The 26319-nt window shown below is 45.9% G+C and overlaps 1 protein-coding gene and 2 non-coding genes across 3 annotated transcripts in view; 1 reads left to right on the forward strand and 2 right to left on the reverse strand.

Annotated features, from left to right (window-relative positions):
• Nucleotides 1-5733: 5733 nt before the first annotated feature.
• Nucleotides 5734-5871, reverse strand: LOC114809336. The gene has a single exon (XR_003757123.1). It is a non-coding gene; the product is annotated as a small nucleolar RNA SNORA7 (small nucleolar RNA).
• Nucleotides 5872-7827: 1956 nt separating this feature from the next.
• Nucleotides 7828-26319, forward strand: part of TEKT5 (tektin 5) — a 67098-nt gene continuing 48606 nt past the window's right edge. Inside the window, exons 1-4 of the mRNA XM_001505502.4 lie at nucleotides 7828-8452; nucleotides 13199-13282; nucleotides 15491-15564; nucleotides 23727-23870. Coding sequence (XP_001505552.2) covers nucleotides 7886-8452; nucleotides 13199-13282; nucleotides 15491-15564; nucleotides 23727-23870 — 869 coding nt within the window. The 5' untranslated portion in view covers nucleotides 7828-7885. The remainder of the gene's footprint in view (nucleotides 8453-13198; nucleotides 13283-15490; nucleotides 15565-23726; nucleotides 23871-26319) is intronic.
• Nucleotides 20747-20884, reverse strand: LOC114809631. The gene has a single exon (XR_003757407.1). It is a non-coding gene; the product is annotated as a small nucleolar RNA SNORA7 (small nucleolar RNA).

A 26319-nucleotide genomic window follows, 5' to 3' on the forward strand; every position in this document is an offset into this window, starting at 1 on the left:
GCCCCGTGTCCAAATTCCCGCTCACCTAAACAGTAGGTTTGACGCACCCTACTCAAATTAATCTCCATCTTTCCTCTGACCTCTTCGTTTTGAAAACTGGTCTCTAAAATGTTCTACTCTGGGCCCCACCAGGAGGCCCAGAAATAATGTTGGTATTTGTTAAGCGCTTACTATGTGCCGAGCACTGTTCTAAGCGCTGGGGTAGATAGAGGGTAATCAGGTTGTCCCACGTGAGGCTCACAGTTTATCCCCGTTTTACAGATGAGGTAACTGAGGCACAGAGAAGTTAAGTGACTTGCCCACAGTCACACAGCTGACAAGTGGCAGAGCTGGGATTCGAACCCATGACCTCTGACTCCCACGCCGGGGCTCTTTCCACTGACCCACGCTGCGACGCAAAGTCAGGCCACCGAAATGAAAAGTGTGTATTCCAAATCGTCAGCCAGGTTCAAGGCAATGGAACAAACCACACCCAAAGGGAAAAGAAAACCTGCCAGCGTAGACTGTAGAAATCATGACATCAACGTTTAAAAACTTGAAGAGAAAAAATAATGCCTTAAAAAGCAGAGACCCGATTCCTTAACTTTGTGCCGCTACGACTAGTTCTGAAATACCTCGATTGGAAAAACAGACGGTGTCCGGAAAACGGAATTATTCCTTAAAAGTCTGAGTTTCCGTTGAAGGGCAGCAGTAGCCGGAGAGAGTCCGATGCACCCCAGGGGCACCGAGTGAAAGGTCAGGGATCATTAGCGTGCGATGGACCTCTCTGTCTTTTTTTTTTTCCGTCACTGAAACCTGGAAGCTTGACAGTTCCAGGATGCAGGTGAAACCGGTCTTGATATTTTTCCGGGCCCAGCCCTGCCAAAGAATCTTCTGCTCATTTGCTCAGCTGGCTCCCGAGACAGCCATTCCCAGAAACACTTGCAGCAGGATGGCCCTCAACCTGCAACCTGAAGGGAATCAGTTCATGACGAAGTGAGCTTTCCCCTTACCCGAGGCATGGCGGTGTCTCTACTGGCAAGAGCACAAAACCCAAGAAATAGAGTGCTGCACTCTCCCAAGCGCTTTGTACAGTGCCCTGCACACGTGCCCTTTAAACAGAGCAGCAGCGTGGCTTAGTGCAAAGAGCACGGACTTGGGTTCCAATCCTCGCTCCTCCACTTATCATCTGTGTGACTTTGGGCAAGTCACTTCACTTCTCTGTGCCTCAGTTACCTCATCTGTAAAATGGGGATTTAGAATGTGAGCCCCACCTGGGACAACCTGCTTACCTTATATCTACCCCGGTGCTTAGAACAGTGCTCGGCACATAGTAAATGCTTACCATTATTATTATTATTGATTGAGAAGATGTCTGCATCACCACCTTTGAGCTTCAGAACGAGCGCAGGCCTGGGAATCAGAAGGTCATGGGTTCTAATCCCGGCTCCACCACTTGTCTGCTGTGTGACCTTGGACCAATCACTTCACTTCTCTGTCCCTCAGTTATCTCATCTGTGAAATTGGGATTGAGACTGTGAGCCCCACATGGGGCAGGTACTGTGTCTGATCCTCTTTGCTTGTATCCACCCCGGTGCTTTAACACAGTGCCTGACACATAGTGAGCGCTTAACAAATACCACAGTTATTATTATGACTATCTCCCTTTCAGCAGAGCAGGAAAGGGACTACAGCCAGTAGATTCAGTGGCCAAGACCAGGATTTTTAATGCTACTCTTCCTTTCTTCCAAAAAGCTGGTTTTGTGTTTTTTTCTTCAAAACAACAAAATAAAAAACCTAGACATGCTGAGATTCTGTCTGATTTCCGTGTGATGATTTCTTTTTTATGTTCCACGAATGATGTGCTTCAAATAGAGAGCGCATTCAAGGCTGTCCCAGTATATAGGTTGGACAAAAACTAGCAAAGCTGTTTTTGTAGGCTGAGTAAGCAGACGGCCATTTCGGTGCCATAAGAAAGTTGGCCGCTTTCTAGGATGGCCCGAGTGAAGCAGAATGTTTTCTTTCCATTCCACATTGTTTTGCCTCGGCCTGGTCCTTAAATCACCGGGCATGAGCTTTTTCCCTTCCCACCACAGCTCCACGGATGGCCTGCTATTCTTTAGCTTTGGGTATGGGCTCAGATTTCATAACTGCACAAGCTAAGAACTTCAAGCGGCAGCCAAAACCCCACAAAAAAATTACACATATCTGAGTCATGGGCAAATACCTGCTTTCAAGAGAAATTCATTCAGGCGGAGGGCTTAAGGGGCTGCTTTGCCTATGTAATAATGATAATAACAATAATAGTATTTGTTAAGCATTTCTTCATTCATTCAACTGTATTTACCAAGTGGTTACTGTTTGAGAGTACTGCCCTAAGTGTTTGGGAGAATATAACAGTAAACAGACACATTCTCTGCTCACAATTAGCTTATAGTCTAGAGGGAATTGCTATGTACTGAGCTCTGTACTATGCACAGTATAAGCAGATTGAACACAGTCCTTGTCCTGTGTAGGGCTCACAGTTGAAAAAGTTGGGGAGAACAGGCACAGAATCCCTATTTTTACAGGTGAAGAAAGTGAAGCACATATAGAAGTTAGAGGACTCATTTGAAGTCACTAAGCAGGTAAGTGTCAGAGCTGGAATTAGAATTCAGGTCCCTTGACTACTAGTCCTTTTTATTAATGGTATTTGTTAATAATGGTGGTATTTGTTAAGTGCTTACTATGTGCCAAACACTGTTCTAAGCAGTGGGGTAGATACAAGGTAATCAGGTTGTTCCACATGGGGCTCACAATCTTAATCCCCATTTTACAGATGAGGGAACTGAGGCACAGTGAAGTGACTTGCCCAGAGTCACCCAGCTAAGTGGTGGAGCCAGGATTGGAACCCATGACCTCTGACTCCCAAGCCCGGGCTCTTCCCACTAAGCCACTATGCTAAGTGCTTATTTTGTGCCAGGTACTGTGCTAAGCGCTGGGGTACAAGATAATCAGGTTGGAGGCAGTCTAAGACCCACATGAGGCTCACAGTCTCAATCCTCATTTTCCAGAGGAGGGAACTGAAAAGTTTAGTGACTTGCCCAAGGTCACACAGTAGACAAGTGGATGAGCCAAGGGTGGAACCCAATTAATTCTCAATTAATCGATCAATCATATTTGAGTGCTTACTGAGTGCAGAGCGCTGTAAAAAGCAATTGGTCTCCCAATATAACAGAGTTGCTAGGACTATTCCCTGGCTACAGAGACCTTACAGCCTCGAGGTCCTCTGACTCCCAGGCCTATGCTGTTCCCACTAAGCTAAACTGCTTTTCTAAAAAAGGGAAAATGCCAAAGTATTGTTAATAATAATAACTATAATAATAATAATAACTGTGGTATTTAACTGCTTACTCTGTGCCAGACACTTTTCTAAGCACTGAGGTAGATATAAGCTAATCAGATTGGACACAGTCCCTATCCCGCATAGGGCTCATAGCTTTAATCCCCATTTTACAGATGAGGCAACTGAGGCATGAGAAGTTAAGTGAGTTGCCCAAGGTCATACAGCAGACAAGTGGTGGAACAGGGACTAGAACCTAAGTCCTTCTGACTCTGTGCTCCATCCACTAGGCCACTCTGCTTCTCTAACGTGTTAATGTGAAGAGGATCTGGAGATAGATGGAGTTGCTGGTAGGGTTGGGAGGATGTTGATGTGGACTGTTATACTGTACTCTCACAAGCACTTTGTGTAATAATAATAATAATAATTTTGGTATTTGTTAAGTGCTTATATGCCAGGCACTGTATTGAGCGCTGGGGTGGATACCAGCAAATCAGGTCCCTGTCCTACGTGTGGCTCACAGTCTCAATCCCCATTTTAGAGAAGTGAAGTGACTTGCCCGAGGTCACAGAGCAGACATGTGGAGGAGCCGGGATTAGAACCCATGACCTTCTGACTCCCAGGCCCGTGCTCTATCCAATACGCCATGCTGCTTCCGTTTTGCACACGGTAAGCGTTGGATAAATACAGTTGAATGAATGAATGGATTTTGGAAAGGACTAGCAAGAGAAGAAGTGTACTTGGACTTGGACGGAGGAGGCAGGAATCCTGGTATCAGCAGTTTAGTATCTTTTATCTCGTCTATCTCACCGCCTACCCTTTTCCCACATCCTCCCTCCGGCCTGGAACTCCCTCCCTCTTCTTACATGCCATGCTCCCCACCTTCAAAGTCTTATTAAGGTCACTTCTCCGCCAAGAGGTCTTCCCCAATTAAGCCCTCTTTTCCCTCGTCTCCCTCTTCCTTCTCTATCGTCTCTGCACTTAGATCTGTGAACCCTGAGCATCTGATATTAGCCCCACCCTCAGTCCCACAGCAGTTATGTTCTTATACATAAATTACGTATTATAAGGTATTTATTTGTATTAACATCTGCCTCCCCCTCTGGTCTGTAAGTTCACTGTGGACAGGTAACGTGCCTACCAACTCTGTTGTACTAAATTCTACCAGGTTTCAGTCAGTCAACTGTATATGAGCACTTATTGTGTGTGAAGAACTGTACTAAACACTTGGGAGACCCTCCCAAGTGCTTAGGAGAGTACAGAGTACACTATGGCACACACACACATACACACACACATATATATATATATATATATATATACATATGGGAGAGTACAATATAACAATATAGCAGACACATTCCCTGCCCAAAATGAGCCTGCAGTCTAGACGGGGAGACAGATATTAGTACAGATATGTACTTTATGATATATAATATTGTATATTTCATATATATATACATATGCATATATTAGGTGGAGTGAGGTGCTTAATACAAGGCTGGAGATTGGCTTTTCAACAAGGTAATCAGACAAAGGGCCATGGAAGAGGTTTCAAAAACACATGTAACCCCTATTTTGAGCTTTGTGGCTGATTTTAAAAAAGAAAACTTTATTCTTGGGCATAAGCACCCCAGTGTTTAGAGAAGCAGCATGGCTTAGTGGATAGAGTGTGGGCCTGGGAGTCAGAAGACGTGGGTTTGAATCCTGGCTTCAACACTTGTCTTCTATGTGACCTTAGACAAGTCACTTCACTTCTTTGGGCCTCAGTTACCTCATCTATATAAAGGGGACTAAGACTGAGCCTCATGTGGAAGAGGAACTGTGTCCAGCCTAGTTAGCTCGTATCAATCCCATTGCCTGGCACGTAGTAAGCACTTAACAGATACCTTAAAAACAGTTAGGGAAATGGAGGTATCATTTAAATTCTCACCATTGGGGAAAGAAAAAGCAACCGAGTATTTTTAAAAATCTGTAACAGACTAAAGAGAGAGATCACTATTATAAGAATAAGTGAGAAGCGGTGTGAACTAATGGATAAAGCACGGGCCTAGGATTCAGAAGGACCTGGCTTCTAATCCAGGCTCCATCATGTCAGTCAATCATATTTATTTATTTATATTTAATATAATATTAATTAATATCTCAATATATCTATATATATTGACAGTACAGAGCACTGTCCTAAGCACTTGGGAGGGTGTTGTCTTATCTTATGTGGTTGAGTCGTTTCCGAGCCAAAGCGTCACCACAAACACATCTCTCCCAGAGCGCCCTACTTTCCATCTGCAATCCTTCTAGTAGTGGATCCATAGAGTTTTGTTGGTAAAAATCAGAAAGGGGTTTTCCATTGCCTCCTTTTGCGCAGTGAACTTGAGTTTCCTCCCTCGACTCTCTCCCATGCCACTGCTCCCCGGCACAGGTGAGTTTTGACTGGTGGCAGATTGCCTTCCACTCCCTAGCCACTGCCCAAGCTAGGAATGGAATGGGTAGGCCTCTGCCTGACTCTCCCTCCCATAGCCGAGACTGGTGGAGGACTGGAAAATCTTCAGGTGCGACCCTGAGAGGGGACTTGGGTGGGTACAGTATAACAATATAACGGACACATTCCCTGCCCACACGAGCTTAGGGTCCACTTGTCTGATCTGTGCATATCACTTAACTTCTCTGTGCCTCAGTTATCTCATCTGTAAAATGGGAATTAAGACTGTGAGCCCCATGTGGGACAGGGACTGTGTCCAACCTGATTAGCTTGTTTCTTCCCCACTGCCAAGTGCAGTCCCTGACACTTAGTAATCGTTTAACAAATTCCCATAAAAAGGTAACGATGCCCTATTGAGTCAGTTTAATGGGCCATCACTCCAGCTATCCTGGTCTGATATTGACCCTCTGGAGGAAACAGTTAGGACTTCTGTCCTCCTAAATTCTGTATTGTTTCCCGCTGACAGCCCATCACAGACCTAGTGTCCATGAATCTATTTAAATCAATCAATCAGCCAATCAGTTGTGTTTATCAAGAGCCCACTGTGTGCACAGCACTCTCCTAAGTGCTTGGGAGAGAGAGTGCAATACAACAGAGTTGGTAGACACGTTCTCTGCCCACAACAAGCACTTAATGCAGTGTTTTGCACACAGTAAGCGTTCGACAAATATGATTGAATGAATGGAATGAATGAGCTTACGGTCTAGAAGGGGAAGCAGACATTAATAGCCATAAATAAATTACAGCTTTATACTGGGAACTGGGAACTGAGGAAGGGGTGAATAAAGGGTGCCAATCCAAGTGCAGAAGGGAGTAGGGGAAGAAGAAATGAGGGTGTAATCAGGGAAGGCCTCTTGGAGGAGATGTGCCTTCAATGAGGCTTTGAAGGTGGCGATTATCTGTCGGGTATCAAGAGGGAGGGTATTCCAGGCCAGAGGCAGGATATGGGGGAAAGGTCAAACCTTCTTAAGTCTTCCAACATCTTTAATAAAGCCCTCTTCTTCCCCAGATATTCCCTCTAGTAACCAAAGCAAAGGATTTTTCATTCCTGAATTTATCCAGCCCTTCATAAGCATATTGAATATGTTCTACCAGCACAATTTCCTATGTATACAAAGGCCATTTGCTAAACTCCAGATGAGGATTTAGAGAATGGAGTCTGGGACAGATCTAAGGAGGCGTGAAGAACAAGTGATGAGTAAACACCCCATCTCCTCCTCATCACCATCACCAACGCCTAAACAAACCTCTAAGGGTGCTGAGATAACAGTGAATCCGAAGTTTGGGGAAGAGAAGAGGAGATGGTAACTTGGTGTTTTAGAGAGGGGTTTTGTTTTTGGTGTTAAGAGCTCACTATTTGTCAAGCACTGAGAAGCAGCTTGGCCTAGTGGGTAGAGCACAGGCCTGGGATTTGGAAGGAGCTGGGTTCTAATTCTGATTCTACCACTTATCTTCTGTTACCTTGGGCCAATCACTTCAGTTCTCTGTGCCTCATTTATGTCATCTGGAAAGCGGGGATTAAGATTGTGAGCCCTGTGTGGGACAGAGACTGTGTCCAACCTGAATAACTTGTATCTACCCCAGTGCTTAGTACGGTGCCTGGCACATAGTAAGCACTTAACAAATGCCATTACAAAAAAAAGACACTGTTCTAAGCGCTAGGGTAAATGCAAGTCAATCAGGCGGAATACAGTCCCTGTCCCATATGGAACTCACAGACCAAGTAGGAGGGAGAACAGGTATTCATTCGATCATATTTATTGAGTGCTTACTGTATGTAGAGCACTCCCAATTCTACAGATGAGGCAATTGAGGTACAGAGAAGTGAAATGACTTGCCCAGAGTCACAAACAGGCAAGTGGCAGAGCCCAGATTAGAATCCAGGTCCTCTGACTCCCAGACCCAAGGTATGTCCACTAGTCCAGGCTGCTCTGGGTCCAGCCGATCTGCTGACATTCCCATGAATGGGCCAAGGACTTTATGACAACAGCTCTGAGTCACAGAGGTTCTTCCCATCCCTTCCAATAAGGAACCATGCAGAGGTTCTGAGGCCTCGGGGGACCCCCACAGAAGGTTTCAGGGAGTGGACCCCATGGAGGAAGATGGAGTTTCTTGGCACCACTCAGACTGCTAGCTACTGCGCTCCAAGGAAGAACAGCCCAGGGACTGACCAGCCCCCCACTTCCATCACCCAAGAGAGCTACCAGCCTTACTCTCTTTCGGGCTCCCACCGCCCCAGCTCCTGGAAACCCACCTTGCTTTCCCGGGTTTCCGGGGCTCAGCCCCGTCAGGATGAGGCCCATACCAACCAGGGTCCCCCAAGCCCCCCCACCATCCTGCCTTCCCTACGGACATCCCTCTTTTCCCGCTACACCCCTCAAGATTGGGAAAGGTCCAACCTGACTCACTTTCAGAGGTCTGATGCCTCCTTCCAGTTGGCAGGCAAGATATCAGCCGACTCCCTCAGGTTGATGCACGACAAGGAACAGCTGACCCGCCAGATGGAGGAGAGCTCCTGCCGGACCCTGGGGCAGCGGCTGTCGGACATCAACTTCTGGAAGTGTGAGCTGAACTACGAGCTGGAACGCCTGCTCACTGAGACTCGGGCCCTGGAAGTGGCCAAGAAACGACTGGAGTGTGGGGCTAAACAGGTGGAGAAGCCACTGCAGGTGAGCAAAGAAGGGGAGCCAGGGAGGGAGAGAGGGAAAAGGGAGAGAGGAAAGTTCACTTGTTCTTCTTAATAATAATAATAATAATACATGTGGTATTTGTTAAGGGCTCACTAAGTGCCAGACACTGTACTAAGCTCATTGTGGGCAGGGAATGTGTCTGTTTACTGTTTTATTATACTCATCCAAGCACTTACAGTGCTTTGCACACAGTAAACACCTGCTCAATAAATACGATTGACTTGATGAATGAATGATTGAATGAATGCTAAGCGCTGGGATAGATACAAGCGAATCGGTTGGACAGAGTCCTTGTCCCACAAGGGGCTCACAGCCTTAAACCCCATTTTGCAGATGAGGTAACTGAGGCGCAGAGAAAGTGAAGTGACTGGCCCAGATCACACAGCAGATAAGAGATGGAGACAGAATTAGAACCCAGGTCTTTCTGACTCCCAGGCCCGTGCTCTATCTGCTAGACCATGCTACTTCTAATAGTAGCTCTATGGAACAGGTTCCTTTGCATGACTTCAAGTTGTCTCAGATTTCTACACAATTCTTCATCATCATCATCATCACCAACCTCATCCTCAGTGGTATTTATTGAACGCTTACTATGTGCAGACCACTGTACTAAACACTTGGGAGAATCCAATACAACAGAGTTGGAAGACTCATTTGCTGCCCATAATGACCTTCAGTCAACGTGGGGGAGATAGACACTAATATAAATAAACAATTTATAATATATAATTTAAAGATATTTACATAAGCATTGTGAGGTTAAGGGTGCGGCGAATATCAGATGTCCAGAAGTCACAGCTCTAAACGCATAAACGAGACAGAAGGGAGAGGGAGCCAGGGAAAAGAGGGTTTAATCAGGGAAGGCCTCTTGGTGGAGATGTAATTTTAATAAGTTTGTGGGGACAGTGGTGGTCTGACGTATATGGAACGGGGAGGGAGTTCCAGGCCAGTGGGAGGATGTGGAAAAGGGATTGGTGGCAACAGAGATGTGATCAGGGTACAGTGAGTTGGCTGACATGAGAGAAGCAGTAGTGGGAGGTAGTGAGGTGAGATAGAAAAGGATGAGCTGATTGAGTGCTTTAAAGCTGATGGTAAGGAATTTCTGTTTGACGCTGAGGTGGAGCGGCAACCATCAGAGATTCTTGAGGAGTGGGGAAACAAGGACTGAACTTTTTTTAAAAAAATGATCCACGCACCAGAGTAAATATGGACTGGAGTGGGGAGAATCAGGAGGCAGGGAGGTCAGCGAGGAGACAGATGTAGTAATCAAGGCCGGATAGGATAAGTGCTTCAATCAGCCTGGTAACAATAGAGAGGAAAGGGTGGATTTTACCGATGTTGTGAAGATAAATCTGACAGGATTTGGGGACAGCTGAATATATGGGTTGAATGAGAGATATGAGTCAAGAATAACACCAAGCTTATGGACTTGTGAGATGGGAAAGATTGTGGTTCTGCCTACAGTCATGGGAAAGACATGGGGAGGACAGAGTTTGGGTGGGAGATAAAGAGTCAAGTTTCAGACCTGCTAACTTTGAGGTGTTGGCAGGAGATCCAGGTAGAGATGCCCTGAAGGCAGGAAGAAATGGGAGATTTCGGAGAAAGAGAGGTTAGGGCTGTAGATGTAGATTTAGGAATAATCTGCTTAGAGATGGTAGTTGAAGTCTTGGAAGCAAATGAGGTCTCCAAGGGAGTGGGTGTAGATGGAGAATAGGGAGGGACCTAGAACTGAGCCTTAAGGGACCCCCACCGTCAGAGGGTGGTAGGCAGAGGAGGAGCCTGCAAAACAGACTGAGAAGGAGGGATCAGAAAGATAGGAGGAGAACCAAGAGAGGACCGTATCAGCCAAGCCAAGGCTGCATGAAGGTTCAATGTGGAGATGGTGGTCTACAGTGACGAAGGCAGCTGAGAGTTCTAGGAGTATTAATAATAATGATGGCATTTGAAGATAGAGTAAAGGCTGTAAGATTTGGTGATAAGAAGGTCAGTGGTTACCTTAGAGAGGGCTGTTTCTGTGGAGTGAAGGGAGAGGAAGCCAGAGAATAGGAGAGAAAGAGGAGACGGGGTGTAAACAACTCTCTCAAAAAGTCTGGAGAGAAATGGTAGGGCGATATCTGGAGGGAGAGGTCAAGATAAGGTATTTTTTTTTTTAGGATAGGGGATATGTAACAAGTTTGAAAGCAGTGGGGAAGAAACCAATGGAGAGTGAACAGCAGAAGATAATAGGCAAGGAGGGAAGAAGGGAAGAGAGTCTAATGTTTTAAAATGGGGACAGAAGCCAAGATGGAGGGGGTAGATTTAGAGAGGAGATGAGAGATCTCATCTTGAGATACTGCAGGGAATATAGGGAAAGTTGAAGACGGTGAAGGAGGAAGGGAGATTGGAGAGGAGCAGGAGAGATTTTAAGGAGATCATACCTGATCAATCTATTAATCAGACATATTTATTAAGTGCTTACTGTGTGCAGAGCACTATGCTAAGTGCTTGGGAGAGTAATAACAGAGTTGGTAGACAAATTCCCTGCTCACAATGACCTTATAGTCTAAAATAATGGTTTCAATTTTGTTGAAGAAGCATGTGGCCATGTTACTAAGGAAAAGAGCTGGTGGTGGAGGGGGAACAGGAAGTTTTGAGAAGGGAGTTTAATATCCGAACAGATAGCAGGAAAAGTGGGTGTGGAAGTAAATTAGGAAGGAGAAGTATTGTTGTCGGGTAGAAGAGAGGGCCGAATTGGAGTAGGTAAGAATGAATTTCTGGTGGAAAGGGTTAGACAGATGTCTGGATTTCCACCAGCAATGCTCCGCAGTTCGGTTTGAGAGCTGATGTCTTGGGGGATTCTGGTAATCCTTCCCTCTCAGTTGCCAGCCCCACCCCCTAGCTCCCCAACCTGCTTGCCTTCCTGGCCACAGGAGAGGGGAACAAAAATGAGAGGAGGAACCAAAATGGGAATGGTAGCAAATCATTAGATGAGGGTGTGGCATTCCCCTCATCCTCAACTATCAATCACTTCTCTCCATTCTCTTCCCTGTTGTGACGATGATCACTCAGGCAAAAGTGTCAATTAACATTCTTTTGGCCTCCACACCTTTCTTTGTCAGGCCCTCACTCATCAGCCCTTTGGTCTAACTTGAATTTTTAATCACTGAGCTGTCATTTTTTAGTGACGAGGTATCAACAGAACCAAGAGCCACTTTCTGGTCCATATCGGCCCCAGGTCCAGAAACGGGATTTATTCATTTAGAAAGCTCATACCTCTTGCTTTCTCATGCCTAATGTCTTGCCCTCCTAGAAATTACTTTTTTTTTGAGAAATAGTTCTATTGTAGTCTGTTGCATTGTGATAAAAATAATGATTGTGGTTTTTGTTAAGTGCTTACTATATGCCAGGCACCATACTAAGCACTGGGATAGATACAAGGTAATTGGGTTGGAAACAGTTTTTCACAAAGAGCTCACGGTCCTAATCCTCTTGAGGTAACTGAGGCACCGAAAAGTGAAGTAACTTGCCCAAGGTCAGGCAGCAGAGAGTGGTGAAACTAGGATTAGAAACTAAGTCCTTCTGACTCCCAGGACCATGCTCTATCCACTAGACCATACTGCTTCCCTAGTACAGTGCTCTGCACGTAGTAAGCGCTCAATAAATACTACTGAATGAAATACAGTTGATTCATTGATGTCAGCAGTAGCCCGTTGAAAGACTGTTGGTGACGGCAGACGGACCCAATCCCCCACTGGCCCAGCAGGATATGAAGACAGGCAGGCTATTTTTGTTGTGTTGTGCTCCCAAAGCACTTAGTACAGTGCTCTGCACACAGTAAGTGCACAATACATACAATTGATGATGATGATGATGACTAACAACCAGATCTGGTCTTTAGCCTGTGAGCCCCAAGAGGGCCAGGGACCATGTCTAATTCTCGCCTGCATATTTTTGTCCTAATGCTTAGTGCAATTCTCTACACCGAGTGGGCAGTTAATAAATATGATAACTACCACTACTACCAAGTGGAAGAAATGTGGTTTCCAGACAAGAGACAGAGAACACAGGGTAATTCTCCAATTTCTCTCTCCAAGGATTTCATTTGGCTAGAGATCACTGGAAAGGGAGTGTGGCTCAGTGGATAGACCACGGGCCTGAGAGTCAGAAGGCCCTGGGTTCTAAATCTGGTTCTCCCACTCTTCTGCTGTGAGACCTTGGGCAAGTTACTTAACTTCTCTGGGCTCCAGTTACTTCATCTGTAAAATGGGGAATAAGACTGTGAGCCCCCTGTGGGAAACAGACTATTTCTACGTTGATTAGCTTGTATCCACCCCAGCATTTAGTACAGTTCCTGGCACATAGGAAACACTTACCAAATACCATAAAAAACTCCAAAACTAAACAAACACAAAAACTCCCAAGGAGGTGGTGAGGAGGAGGAGGGGCTGGATTGTCACTTCCCTCACCCTTGGTTTGTATCTTGGAGTTATCCATTTGGTATTTTTGAAAGCTCACCAACCAAATGGGTTGTCTTTGATCTCCTCCATGATCTGGATGTGTAATAACCGTCAGCAGAGGAATTCAGATTTAAACCAACATGAATGTTAACCTGAAGGACGGGATCTTCTGACTGAAAATAGCGAAACTCTGCCAACGTAAAAGTGACTCATCCGAGCCCGTGTGTGGGTTTAAATTTAGTGATGCGGAGAGAACACCGTCTGCCTCTCTCCTTCTTACTCTTCACAGGTGGCCCTAGAGTGCCTATACCATCGCGAGAAGCGGATCGGCATCGACTTGGTGCACGACGATGTGGAGAAACATCTCATCAAGGTAAAAATCCTACCCAGCAAACCGAGAGAAAGAGACGGCCGAGGCTAAACTAAACACTGAGAACAAAACACAGGATGTCTGGCTCCGTTACCAGTTCAGCGGACATGTTTGGGAAAAGGATGAGCAGAAGTAAAGTTGCAAAAATAGATTCTGAGCAGGTGATCAGGGGGCAGAGAAACACAGTCTTCCTGTCAGAGGAACCTCAAAAAAACAACAACTGATCAAACCCTTAAGGGCTGAGCTTTGTGGGGGTCAAGTAGATAGAGCAGCCTTGTACACTAGTACCAAAAAAAAAAAATTATCAGGCTACAGAAGTCCTTTACCAGTTCCAAACATTTTTGACTCTCATCCCTCCCCTCAATTTCTCACTCACCTTCGTACCTTTGATATTCGCCCCACCCCCACCACCACAGCACTTGTCTAGAGAAGGAGCGTGGCTCAGTGAAAAGAGCACGGACTGGGGAGCCAGAGGTCGTGGGTTCTAATCCAGGCTCTGCCACTTGTCAGCTCTGTGACCTTGGGCAAGTCACTTAACTTCTCTGGACCTCAGTTCCCTCATCTGTAAAATGGGGGTGAACACTGTGAGCACCACATGCGATAATCTGATGACCTTGTACCTACTTCAGCGCTTAGAACAGTGCATGGCACTTAGTAACCACTTAACAAATACCATAATTATTATTATTATTAAATGTCTTTTAAGTATATATTCTAAATTATTTATTCATAGTAATGCCTGTCTCCCCCCTCTGGACTGTAAGCTCATTCTGTGCAGGGAAGAAATCTACTAATTCTGTTGTAATAATAATAATAATAATGTTGGTATTTGTTAAGCGCTTACTATGTGCCGAGCACTGTTCTAAGCGCTGGGGTAGACACAGGGGAATCAGGATGTCCCACGTGGGGCTCACAGTCTTAATCCTCATTTTACAGATGAGGTAACTGAGGCACCGAGAAGTTAAGTGACTTGCCCACGGTCACACAGCTGACAAGTGGCAGAGCTGGGATTTGAACTCATGACCTCTGACTCCAAAGCCCGTGCCCTTTCCACTGAGCCACGCTGCTTCTACTGAGCCACGTTGTACTTTCCCAAGGATTTGGTGCAGTATTCTGCACATATTTAGCACTCAGTAAATACCACTGATTGCAGCAGTGGCCCATTTGAGCACTGCCGGCGTGAGGGCAGACAGATCCAATCCCATATTGGCCCAGGTGGACATCAAAGCAGGGAGCGAGATCGCAGCAACTCTTTAGGAAGAGCCACGAAATCCCAGTCCAGGTCAATAGAAACCAAACGGCCGGACCCTCCGCCCAACAAGTAATAAAGAACAACCCCTTGGACAATCACATTTTATTCATTCAAGGCATGAGGTCCCCGATGACCTCACCTAGAATTTCCCTCCAAGCGAACAGACCAAATATACTTTGCTTATAATCACTTGCGGCCCCTTTGAGCTAAAGGTTCATGACTTTCTGATTTTGTGAGAGGCTGTGTCAAATTCCTCTTGGCCATTACTTAACTCTTCCTCTTTAAGCCGTAACAGCAGGACTTGGTTTGTGACAGTGTAGAGGAAGCCCCTCCCATGAACCTCCACGGCTCAGCCATGTTGTAACTGAAGACATCCCCCACAGAGTCTCTGGTTGGCTTGTCAGGCTTCTTGTACCGATGGATCATTCCATGGAACGGCGATCAGTTAAAGGATACATCCTTGGTACCGGCTGAGAGGAAGGGAGGTGGGAATATCTGCCTTTCCCCACCCAATTCCCTCAATAGAATAAAAGATCCAAGGAGCCCTTAATCCTTAGACTACAGAAAAGTCAGCAAGCAGTTCTGAGAGAAAAGGGACTGAGGTAGAGCCACAGAGTGACTCAGTTCAGTGCTTCAGTTTGCTTGGCAGGCCTGAGAACTGCTGTCAAGCCACTTCTTCTGAAATTATGGGTCCATCTGGTCTCCGCTCTTGCCTCAGATTGGGTCATTAATTGGCCCCGTGCGATGTTTCCCTGTGGTGGCTGTGAAGGCAATGCAGCTAAGGTACCTATCGGAGCAGACCCAAGAAGGAGTCGGGGAGAAAAACGTTCTGGATTTTTTTCGGGTCGCCTGACTTTAACGTCCAGAGGGACAATGAGAAGAGCACTGAGGCGGTGGCGGAGGAGAGGGCCAGAGACTACAGAGAGAACGGCCACACTGACAGGCATTTTGCATTGCAGGAGGCGGATTTGCTAAAATCTTGTCACGATCAACTGTCAAACGTGCTCGGAGATAGAATCGACTTGCAGTTACGGTAAGGCTAGACTTTGCTTGGCTTTATGTCATGAAATTCCCATATCCCAAGGGAAGTCAGAGGCAGCAGATTTTTTTTATTTTATTAATTTTTTTTTAAAGTAAACTGGGAGGAAGGTGAGGTGCCTGCATCAAAATCTCAAACTGTAAACCAGACTGTGCAGGGGTTGCAATCCAGCTGAAAGTGTGCAATTGTAAGAAGCAGGAAGCAACATGGTCTAGTGGAAAGAGCACATGCCTGGGAGTCAGAGGATCTGGGATCTAATCCTGCCTCCCCAGAGTGACTGCTGTGTGACCTTGTGCAAGTCATTTAACTTCTCTGTGCCTCAGTTACCTCATTTGTAAAATGGGGATTAAATTCTCCCTCCAACTTAGACTGTGAGCCCATATGACGTAGGGACTGTGTCAACTAAACTTGTTTTTAGCAAGTACCACATAAAAACTTAAATTAAAAAAAAAAACAGCAGCAGGAGTCAGTACATCAGGATTTCAAAGGACACATCAGGGCACTTTTAGGGGTTGGGAATTAAAAAAAATAAATCCCCCCCTTCTCAAATTTTACATGGTTGTGCTTATTTTTAGTAGTATTTAAATCCTAAATACTGGTATTGCTATTAATTATAATGGCATTTGCTGAGCACTTTCTAGGAGCCAATCACTGTGCTAAACATTGGGATAGATTCAGGACATTCAGATTGGAAGAGCACCTATCCCACATGATGTTCCCAGTCTAAGAGGAAGAGAGAAGAGATATTCAATCCCCATTCTGCAGATGGGAAAACTGAGGCCCAGGGAAGTGACACGACTCATTCATAATCACCCAGCAGGGACAAGTGGAGCCAAAATTAGAACCCAAGTCTTCTGACTCTCACCCTTGTGCTTTACCCACAGGCAAGGAGCCCTGCTTATAATTGCCATTGTGACAAGAAAGGTAGTCACTAATGTCAGAATTAAAGAATGTGGATCAGGCTTTACTGGTCTTTTCTCCTGCTCTGAGGTTCACTGGCATTGCCGTACAGGCTAACAAGCTTTGGGATAAAAATAATAATAATGCTGTGTGCCAGGAACTGTATTGAGCTCTGGGGTGGATACAAGCAAATCGGGATGGACACAGTCCCTGTCCCACATGGGGCTCACAGTCTCAATTCCCATTTTACACATGAGGTAACTGAGGCACAGAGAAGTGAAGTGACTTACCTAAGGTCATGTAGCAGAAAAGTGGCAGAGCCGGGATTAGAACCAATGACCTTCTGACTCCCAGGCCAGTGTTGTATCCGCTACCTCATGCTGCTTCTCAGGAGGGGGCTTCTTGAGTCTCTGGGCCCCTCGACATGAATGATCTCCCTCACATCATTCAGACTGCCGACCCGGCTCTGGCGTTGAGTGAATTCTCTAATCATTTAGTCAGGCAACGCGGGGTTCATGTAACAACAGATAAAGGGTTTTATTACAACAGAAGTTCTTTGTCAGGTAGCTTCGGGTCCCCTCCCGAGCTCTCAGCTCCCACAGCTTCCCCATATGCTGCTGGAACTTTCCTCCAACATAAAGGGAGCCTGTGCTTACCTAACTTAATTCATTCAGCGCTATTTATTCATTCATTCAATAGTATTTATTGAGCACTTACTATGTGCAGAGGACTGTACTAAGCGCTTGGAATGTACAAATCGGCAACAGATAGAGACAGTCCCTGCCCACTGACGGGCTTACAGTCTGATCGGGGGAGACAGACAAAAACGATAGCAATTTATTGAGCACTTTGTGCAGAGCACTGTACTAAGTGTTTGGGAGAGTATAATACAACCAAAAAAAGACACATTCTCTGTCCACAATGAGCTCACAGTCTAGAAGTGGGGAGACGTTCATTCATTCACTCATTTGTTCAATTGCATTTATTGAGTGCTCACTGTATGCAGAGCCTGAACTAAGCGCTTGGGAAAGTACAATACAATGAACAGTGATAGTCCCTGGAATGGAAGCAGTTTGATATAGTGGATAGAGCAGGGGCCTGGAAGTCAGAAGATCATGGGTTCTAATTCCAGCTCTGCCACTTGTCTGCTGTGTGGCCTTAGATAAGTCATTTCGCTTCTGTGTGCCTCACTTACCTCATCTGTAAAATAGGGATTGAGACTGTGAGCCCCATATGGGACAGGGATGGTGTCCAACCCGATTTGCTTGTATCCACAGTACAGTGCCTGGCACATAGTAAGCACTTAATAAATACCATTATTACTATTATTATTCCCTGTTCACAATGAGTTTATAGTCTAGAGGAGGGGAGACAGACATCAATACAAAGAAATAAAATTGCAAACATTAATATAAATAAATAAATTACAGATATGGACATAACTGCTGTGGGGCTGGGACGGGGGATGAAGAAAGGTAGTCTAACTGCTGGCTATGTCAGATCTCTGATTTTCAGAGCGACCCTATAATAATAATAATGTTGGTATTTGTTAAGCGCTTACTATGTGCAGAGCACTGTTCTAAGCGCTGGGGTAGACTCGGGGGAATCAGGTTGTCCCACGTGGGGCTCACAGTCTTAATCCCCATTTTACAGATGAGGTAACTGGGGCACAGAGAAGTTAAGTGACTTGCCCACAGTCACACAGCTGACAAGTGGCAGAGCTGGGATTTGAACTCATGACCTCTGACTCCAAAGCCTGTGCTCTTTCCATTGTGCCACACTGCTTCTCTGCCTATACCTGCAGTACACCGGGGTTAGGCAGTCAACGAACAGCTATAGTCTGCTCTTGCTCCATCTAAAGCCAGGGCTTCAGAGAAGGAGGGAAATATCAAATGGGGGAAATCTGTCCATGGACCTGGTGTCTAAAGAGGTTCCATACAGCCCTAATAATAATAATAATAATAATAATCTTATTTGTTAAGCATTGTACTATGTGTGGGAATAGGTACAAAATAATCAGCTTGAACAGAGTCCCTGCCCCACATGGGACTCCCAGTTTAAGTAGGAGAGAGAACAGGTATTTAATCCCCATTTTACAGATGAAGAAATGGAGGCACAGAGAAGTGAGGTGACTTGCCCTTAGTCACTCAGCAGGCAAAGGGTGGAGCTGGTAGTAGAGTCAGTCAATCAGTGGTATTCATTGAGCATTTACTATTTGCAGAGCACTGTACATAGTGCTTGGGAAAACACAGTACAACAGAATTAGCGGAGACGTTCCCTGCCAACAAATCCAGGCCTCCTGATTCCCCAGCCTGAACTTTTTCCATTAGTCCACTTTCTTCCCAACTGCACTTTCTTCACTCTCGGTCTCCAGCCCCATGTACTTTAATGCCTAGGAAGCTGAGAGAAGGATGTGTGTTCTAACGCCGACTTCGTCACTTGTCTGCTGTGTGACTTTGGGCAAGTCACTTAACTTCATCTGTCAACAGGGGATTAAGACCGTGAGCTCCATGTGGGACAGGGACCGTGTCCAACCTGATTACCTTGTTTCTACCTCAGCGCTGAAAACAGTGCTTGGCATGTAGTAAGCACTTAGCAAATACCATAATTATTAATTATTATTATTAAAAGGCTTTAGCTAAGCTCCATACTGCTAGAGCTGACTGAATGAGAAATGCCAGGGCTCATACCCTGGTCAGGCTGACTGCTTTATTGGCTGGCTGTTGTGGGGGGAGGGTAGGTATTGCCCCTCCTCACTTTTTCTACCTCCCCTCCCCACCCCCAAACTGCTACAAGTTAGAGACAAAAACATGGGCACTGGATCACACCCCAGAGTCAAATTCTTTAGGAGTGAAATCTGGGCAGTTGGAAGAAGAGAATGCCTTGGTTTTTGTATAATGCTTTGATTCCCTTCTCACATTTCTTACCTCATTTATTGTGTGAATCAGTCATTGGTGCTTACTGAGCGCTTACTATGTGCAGAGTCCTATATTAAGCGCTTGGCAGTGTACAATACAATGTGTATTTGTGTGTGTGCAAAACTGCGAGGGATGGGGAGGGTCTGTGACCAATTCATCTAGATTGTAAACTACTCGAGAGCAGGGATCATGTCTATTTTACTTTCCCAAGGGCAGGGATCATGTCTCCCAAATGCTTAGAACAGCCACCAGCATCCAGTAAGAGTTGAATAGATAATAATAATAATAATGGTACTTAAGTGCTTACTATATGCCAAGCACTGTTCTAAGCATTGGGGTAGATACAAGTTAATCAGGTTGGACACAGTCCCTGTCCCTTATGGGGCTCATACTCTTATCCCCATTTTATAGATGGGGAAACTGAGAGACAGAGAAGTGAAGTGATTTGCTCAAGATCTCACAGCAGACTTGTGGCAGAGGTAGGATTAGAATCCAGGTCCTTCTGACTCTCAAGCCCGGGCTCTATCCACTAAGCCAAGCTGCTTCTGATACCACTGCTGGATTGTTTAGATATTCAGTGGATTCTTGTCCATTCTGGGAAACTTGAATCTTGCATTTCCAGAGATCATTATGCTCTCTGGGGAAACTTAATTAACTCAGAACAGTCAGGAAGTAATTAGTCCAACATAATGCAGCTGGTGTTCCTGGGGCTGGGCCAGATGACAGTCTTTGGCATGTGAAGGGAGGGTCTCCCTGGGGACATTCTTGTCCGTGGCTTGGAAAGCCCTATCGGATTGGAAAGCAGCATGGCCCAGTGGATAGAGCACGGGTCTGGGAGTCAGAAGGAACTGCGTTCTAATTCCGGTTCTGCCAATTGGCTGCTGTGTGTGACCTTGGGCAAGTCACTTCGCTTCTCTGATTCAGTTACTTCATCTGTAAAATGGGGATTGAGACTGTGAGCCCCATGTGGGATAGGGACTGGCTCCAACCCTATTTGTTTGTATCTTCCCTAGAACTTAGTACAGTGCCTGGCAGAAAGTAAGCACTTAACAAATACCACAATTAATATCATTATTATTATTATTATTGGAGCAGCACTGACAGCCCCTAGATGGGATACATTTCCTGGGCCCTTTTGCCTTATGCTGGCAAGTCATTTCTGACCCACAGTGACTACATTGACACATCACTCCCGGAAGGCCCCACCTCCATCTGCAATCGTTCTGGTAGTGGATCCTCACAATTTTCTTGGTCAAAATGCAGAAGTGGTTTACCAGTGCCTTCTTCCACACAGTAAACTTAGGTCTCCTCCCTCAACTCTCTCCCATGCCACTACTGCCCAGCACAGTTGAGTTTTGACTTGTAGCAGATTGCCTTCCACTCACTAGCCACTGCCCAAGCTAGAAATGGATTGGATATGCCTCTGCCTGACTCTCCCTTCCATAGCCGAGACTGGTAGAGTACTGGGAACTCTCCAGGTGCTATCCAGAGAGGGATCCGGGAGAAAATCTTGCTAGTGATTGAGGGAGAGCTCTGTTTGGAGACAGCGAGACCTAATGGGAAGAGCATGGGACTGGGAGGCCAAAGACCTGGGTTCTTTAAACCCAGTTCTGCCACTGGCCCGCTGCGACACTGGGAGAAGGCCCTTAACTTCCTCTTGCGTCAGTTTCCTTATTCGTAAAAGGAGGACAAAATACCCATTCAGTGAATCAATCAGTGGTATTTTGGGATCGCTTGCTACGTGCAGAACACCGTATTAAGTGCTTGGTAGACTTCAATATAAAAGATTCGGTTAGAGGCATACCTTGACCACAAGAAATTTGCAGGCAAATCCTGTAACTTTCCTGTGCCTCAGTTTCCTCAACTGTAAAATGAGGATAAAATACCAGTTTATTGAATAAATCAATGGTATTTATTGAGTGCTTACTGTGTGCACAGCACTACATTCAGTGCTTGGCAGAGTACAGTATAACAATAAACAGATACATTCCCTGCCCCCAAAGTGAGCTTACTGTCTAGAGGGGGAGACAGGCATTGATAGCAATAACAACAATAATAATAATGATTAGTAGACATGAATAATAATAAAAACGAATAGACATGAATTTTCATTTTAGTGGGGTAGATAACATATTCTCTCTCCCTCTTAGCTGGTAAGTACCATGTAGGACCGAGACAGCATCTGTTACGATTGTCTTCCATCTACCCCAGTTCTCAGCCTAGTGCTTGGCACATAGAAAAGTCTTATTAAAGATCATATTATCATTATTGACAGGACTTCAGTTTGATTTGTTGGCTGCACTGTCGGGTTGGCTTGGAACATGATCTGCGACCAAACAGGGACAACAAAGGGGATATATTCCACAATGGGCAGGGTCAAAAACAGACTGTTGGAAGAGCTGAGCTGAAGTTTGGGCCGCCATCTCTCCCAGCTCTCTTCCTCTCCAAGTACCCAGAAATTTCCAGGCGGGAACTGCAGCTCTCAGGCTGTGATCCCCAGGAGCAAATAAGGTCTTTGCGTTGTAAGATGAGGATGGCATTCTAGCCAGGAGAGAAAAAGATTCAGGTTGAGAAGGGGCATTGGGGATGTAACAGATCCTCGAGGACGTTAACCCATTCAGTTATCCTATCCTGCTTTGATTACTGTATTAGCCTGCTTGCTGACCTCCTGCCTCCTGTTTCACTCTGCCCAGTCCATACTTCACTCTGCTGCCTGGGCCATTTTTCTATGAAAACATTCAGACCATGTTTCCCTCTGTGGTTGCCCATCCACCTTCACATCAAATAGAAACTCCTCACCACCATCTTTAAAACACCCAAACACTCTGTAACCTTATACCTCATCTCACTACTCTCCTACTACAACCCAGCCCACACACTTCACTCCTCTAATGCCAACCTACTCACTCTACCTCGATCTCGTCTATCTCGTCACTGACCTCTCACCCATGTCCTGCCTCTGGCCTGGCAAGTCTTCTCTCCTCATCTTCAACAGACAGTTACTCTCCCCCTACTTCAAAGCCTTATTGAAGGCACTTCTCTGCCAAGAGGCCTTCCCTCACTAAGCCCTCCTTTCCTCTCTCCCACTCCTTTCTGCACTGTCCTGACTTGCTCCCAGCCCCATAGCACTTATGTCCATAATTGTAATTTGTGTATTTATATTAATGTCTGTTTCCCCATCTAGATTGCAAGCTCATTATGGGCAGGGAATGTGACTTTTTATTGTTGTATTGTACTCTCCCAAGCACTTACTACAGTGTTCTGTACTCAGTGTGTGCTGAAAAAATATGATTGACTGACTGAGGACAGGGCGAATGTGCAATTGTTGTTTGCCAAATTCCACACCACCAGAGCAATGGGTTATGTACCTAGACATGAAGGTAGATTCAAAACAAACAAAAGGAACGGCATCTTCCTCTAGCAGGGTTGGTAAACATGACATTTTCTTTTTTAATGGTATTTGTTAAATACTTACTATGTGCCAGGCACTGTACTAAGCACTGGGGTAGATTCAAGTTAATCAGGTTGGACAGAGCCCCTGTCCCACATGGGGCCCCCCCAGTCTTAAGCCCTATTTTACAGAAGAGGGAAATGAGGCACAGAGAAGTGAAGTGACATGCCCAAGGTCACAGTGCAGACAGGTGAGCCCCACGTGGGACATCCTGATTCCCCTGTGTCTACCCCAGCACTTAGAACAGTGCTCGGCACATAGTAAGCAACTAACAAATACCAACATTATTATTATTACAGGTGGCAGAACCAGGATTAGAACCCTTCTGATTCCCAGGCCTATGTTCTATCCACTGGGCCATGTCACTTCTTTTTAAAATTATGACTTCAAGAGGCTTAAGAGACATTTGAATAAATTCCCAGATGAGCAGTTCTTAAAAGGTTACTAAAGGGAATGATAATTATGAAACTTGTTAAGTGCTTACTGTGTATACTGGGGTAGATAGAAGATCAGCAGATCCCACAAAGGGTTCACAGTTTAAGTAAGAGGGAGAACAGCTACTGAATCCCCATTTCCCAGATGAGGGAACTGAGGCCCAGAGAAGTAACTTGCCCAAGATCACAGAGCAGGTATGTGACAGAGCCAGGATTAGAACCCAGGTTCTCTGACTCCCAGGCCTGTGCTCTTTCCTCTAAGCCACACTGTCTCTCTGTCAAGGTTATAAAGGGCAAAGTTAGGGATGAGAGCTACTTCCCCTGCTCCTCAAGCATGAGAATAGCTGTCAAGGAAGTAACCACCACAAGGTCTTCTCAGATGTTCTGCAGCCCCTGGGGGTGAAAGAATCCAACGCAGGAGCGGCACTGATGTTGAGAAGTCATTTTTTCCAGAGACAACCGAGACGCCCAGCACGCGATTGAGAAAGACCTGGCAGACAAGAGCTCTGCGCAGGTCATCGACGAGAAGTGCTTCAACCTGCGAAACACGTCTGACAGCCTCAACTACTTCCTCGGGGTGGAAAAATTAGACGGCACGTAAGTCCCAAGCGCACCAAGACCGGCCCGGCAGTCACGGGCTGGTGTGCAGGAAGAGCAACTTAGAGCCCCGCGAAGAGGGAAATTTGGGCCCGGAGCCAGGTCGGTCTAGCCTGACCTTGCTGTGGGCAGGGAATGTGTCGGTTTATTCATTCATTCGTTAAATCATATTTATTGAGCGCATACTGTATGCAAGGCACTGTACTAAGTGCTTGGGAAAGTACAGTATAACAATAAACAGACACATTCCTGTGCATAATGAGCTCACAGTCTAGAGGGGGAGACAGATGTTGATATAAATAAATAAATTACAGATATATACAGGTATATACAGATGTGCTGTCGGGATAGGAGTGCTCAGGTTTTGAAGTGGGGGAGAGCAATTATCTGTCGGATATGAGGAGGGAGGGCCTTCCAGGCCAGAGGTAGGATGTGGGTGAGGGGTCAGCAGCGAGATATACAAGATGGAAGCACAGTGAGAAGGTTAGCATTAGAGGAGCGAAGTGTGTGGGCTCGGTTGTAGTAGGAAAGTAGCAAGGTGAGATAGAAAGGGGTAAGGTGATTCAGTACTTTAAAGCCAAAGGTGAAAAGTTTTTGTTTGAAGTGGAGGTGGATGGGCAACCACTGGAGTTTCTTGAGGAGTGGGGAAACAAGACTTTATTTCTTTCCCAAATGTTTAGTACAGTGCTCTGCACACAGTAAGCGCTCCATAAATATGATTGACTGACTGACTTCCCACTTGCGCTGCCTGTAGAGCAAACCTGGTGCTTCCCAGGCTTTGAGGGGATTTTCATCCAGGGATGTTGGGCTTCTGGATCTGCTCAAAGCATGGCACGTATGTGTGCATGACAGTTGCCCGACGTGGGTGGCTGTTCACCCAGGTTTATACTGGAGAGTCTGCTTTGTAGTCCGCCTCCTCCACTCTTATGCACGAGCTGCAGAGCGCTGCTGGGAGAAATCTAAATATCAGGCTGATTTTGTCCACTTCAAGTTTATCCCTGTTTGCTTTAATACTGCCTTCTCCTCTGCCTGGCAAAATTATTGCTGTACCCTTATTGACACTCATGCACATCACCCTCAACAGTTGTTTCAGACATTTAACTCCCTCCTCAGGTCCCCTGTTCCCCTCGTCTCCCTTGTCCCTTGTCCCCAATGACCTGGCCACCTATTTTATTAAGAAAATTGACATGATCAGCGTGATCTCCCTAAAGTCTCCCCTGCCCCTCCTCCATCCCTCCCCACTCCTGCCTTCTCTTCAACTCTCCCATCTTTGCCAGCAGTATCTCTAGAGGAGATTTCCTGCCTCCGCTCAAATTCCTACTATCCGAATCCATTCCTTCACACCACATCAAAACTCTTGTCCCCTCTAATCTCCCTCCCTAACAGCCATCTTCAACTGTTCACTCTCCAAAGGCTTCTTCCCCACTGCTTTTCAAACATGACCATGTCTCTCCTCTCCTAAACAAACCCTCCTTTGACCCATGGCTCCCTCTAACTATAGCCCCATTCCCTCTTACCATTCCTCTCCAAACTCCTTGAGCAAGTTGTCTACGCCCGCTGTCTCAAATTCCTCTCCCTCAATTCTCTCCTTGACCCCCTCCAATCTGGATTCCATCCCCTTCACTCCACAGAAACTGCTCTCTCAAAGGTCTTCAATGATCTCCTTCTTGCCAAATCCAATGGCCTCTACTCCATCCTAATCCTCCTTTACCTCTCAGTTGCCTTTGATGCTGTGGACCAACTCCTTCTCCTGGAAATGCTATCCAAGCTCAGCTTCACTGACAATGTCCTCTCCTGGTTCTCCTCTTTTCTCACTGGCTGTTCATTCTCAGTCTCCTTTGCAGGCTCCTCCTCTGCCTTCCACCCCCTAACTGTGGGGGTCCCTCAAGGTTCAGTTCTGGGTCCCCATCTATTCTTCATCTACACAAACTCCCTTGGGGAACTTATTCACTCTCATGGCTTCAACTACCACCTCTAGGTGAATGATACCCAAATCTACATCTCCAGCCCTGATCTCTCTCCCTCTCTGTAGTCTCGCATTTCCTCCTGCCTTCAAGGCATCTCTGCTTGGATGTCCCCTCGTCACCTCAGGCTTAACATGTACAAAACTGAACTCCTTATCTTCCCACCCAAACTCTGACCTCCCCGTGACTTTCCCATCATTGTAGATGGCACCACCATCCTTCCTATCTCAAAAGCCCGCAACCTTGGCATTATCCTTGAATCCTCTCTCTTATTCAACCTACATATTCAATCCATCATTAACTTCTAATTGTCCCACATTCTCAACTTTGCTAAAATCTGCCCTTTCCTCTCCATCCAAATTGCTATCCTGTTGCACTCATCCTATTCTGACTGGATTACTGCATCAGTCTCCTTGCTGACCTCCCAGCCTCCTGCCTCGCCCCACTCCAGTCCTTACTTCATTCTGCTGCCCGGATCCTTTTTC

This window comes from Ornithorhynchus anatinus, chromosome 2 (genome assembly GCF_004115215.2).
Source record: "Ornithorhynchus anatinus isolate Pmale09 chromosome 2, mOrnAna1.pri.v4, whole genome shotgun sequence".
NCBI classification, from domain to species: domain Eukaryota; kingdom Metazoa; phylum Chordata; class Mammalia; order Monotremata; family Ornithorhynchidae; genus Ornithorhynchus; species Ornithorhynchus anatinus.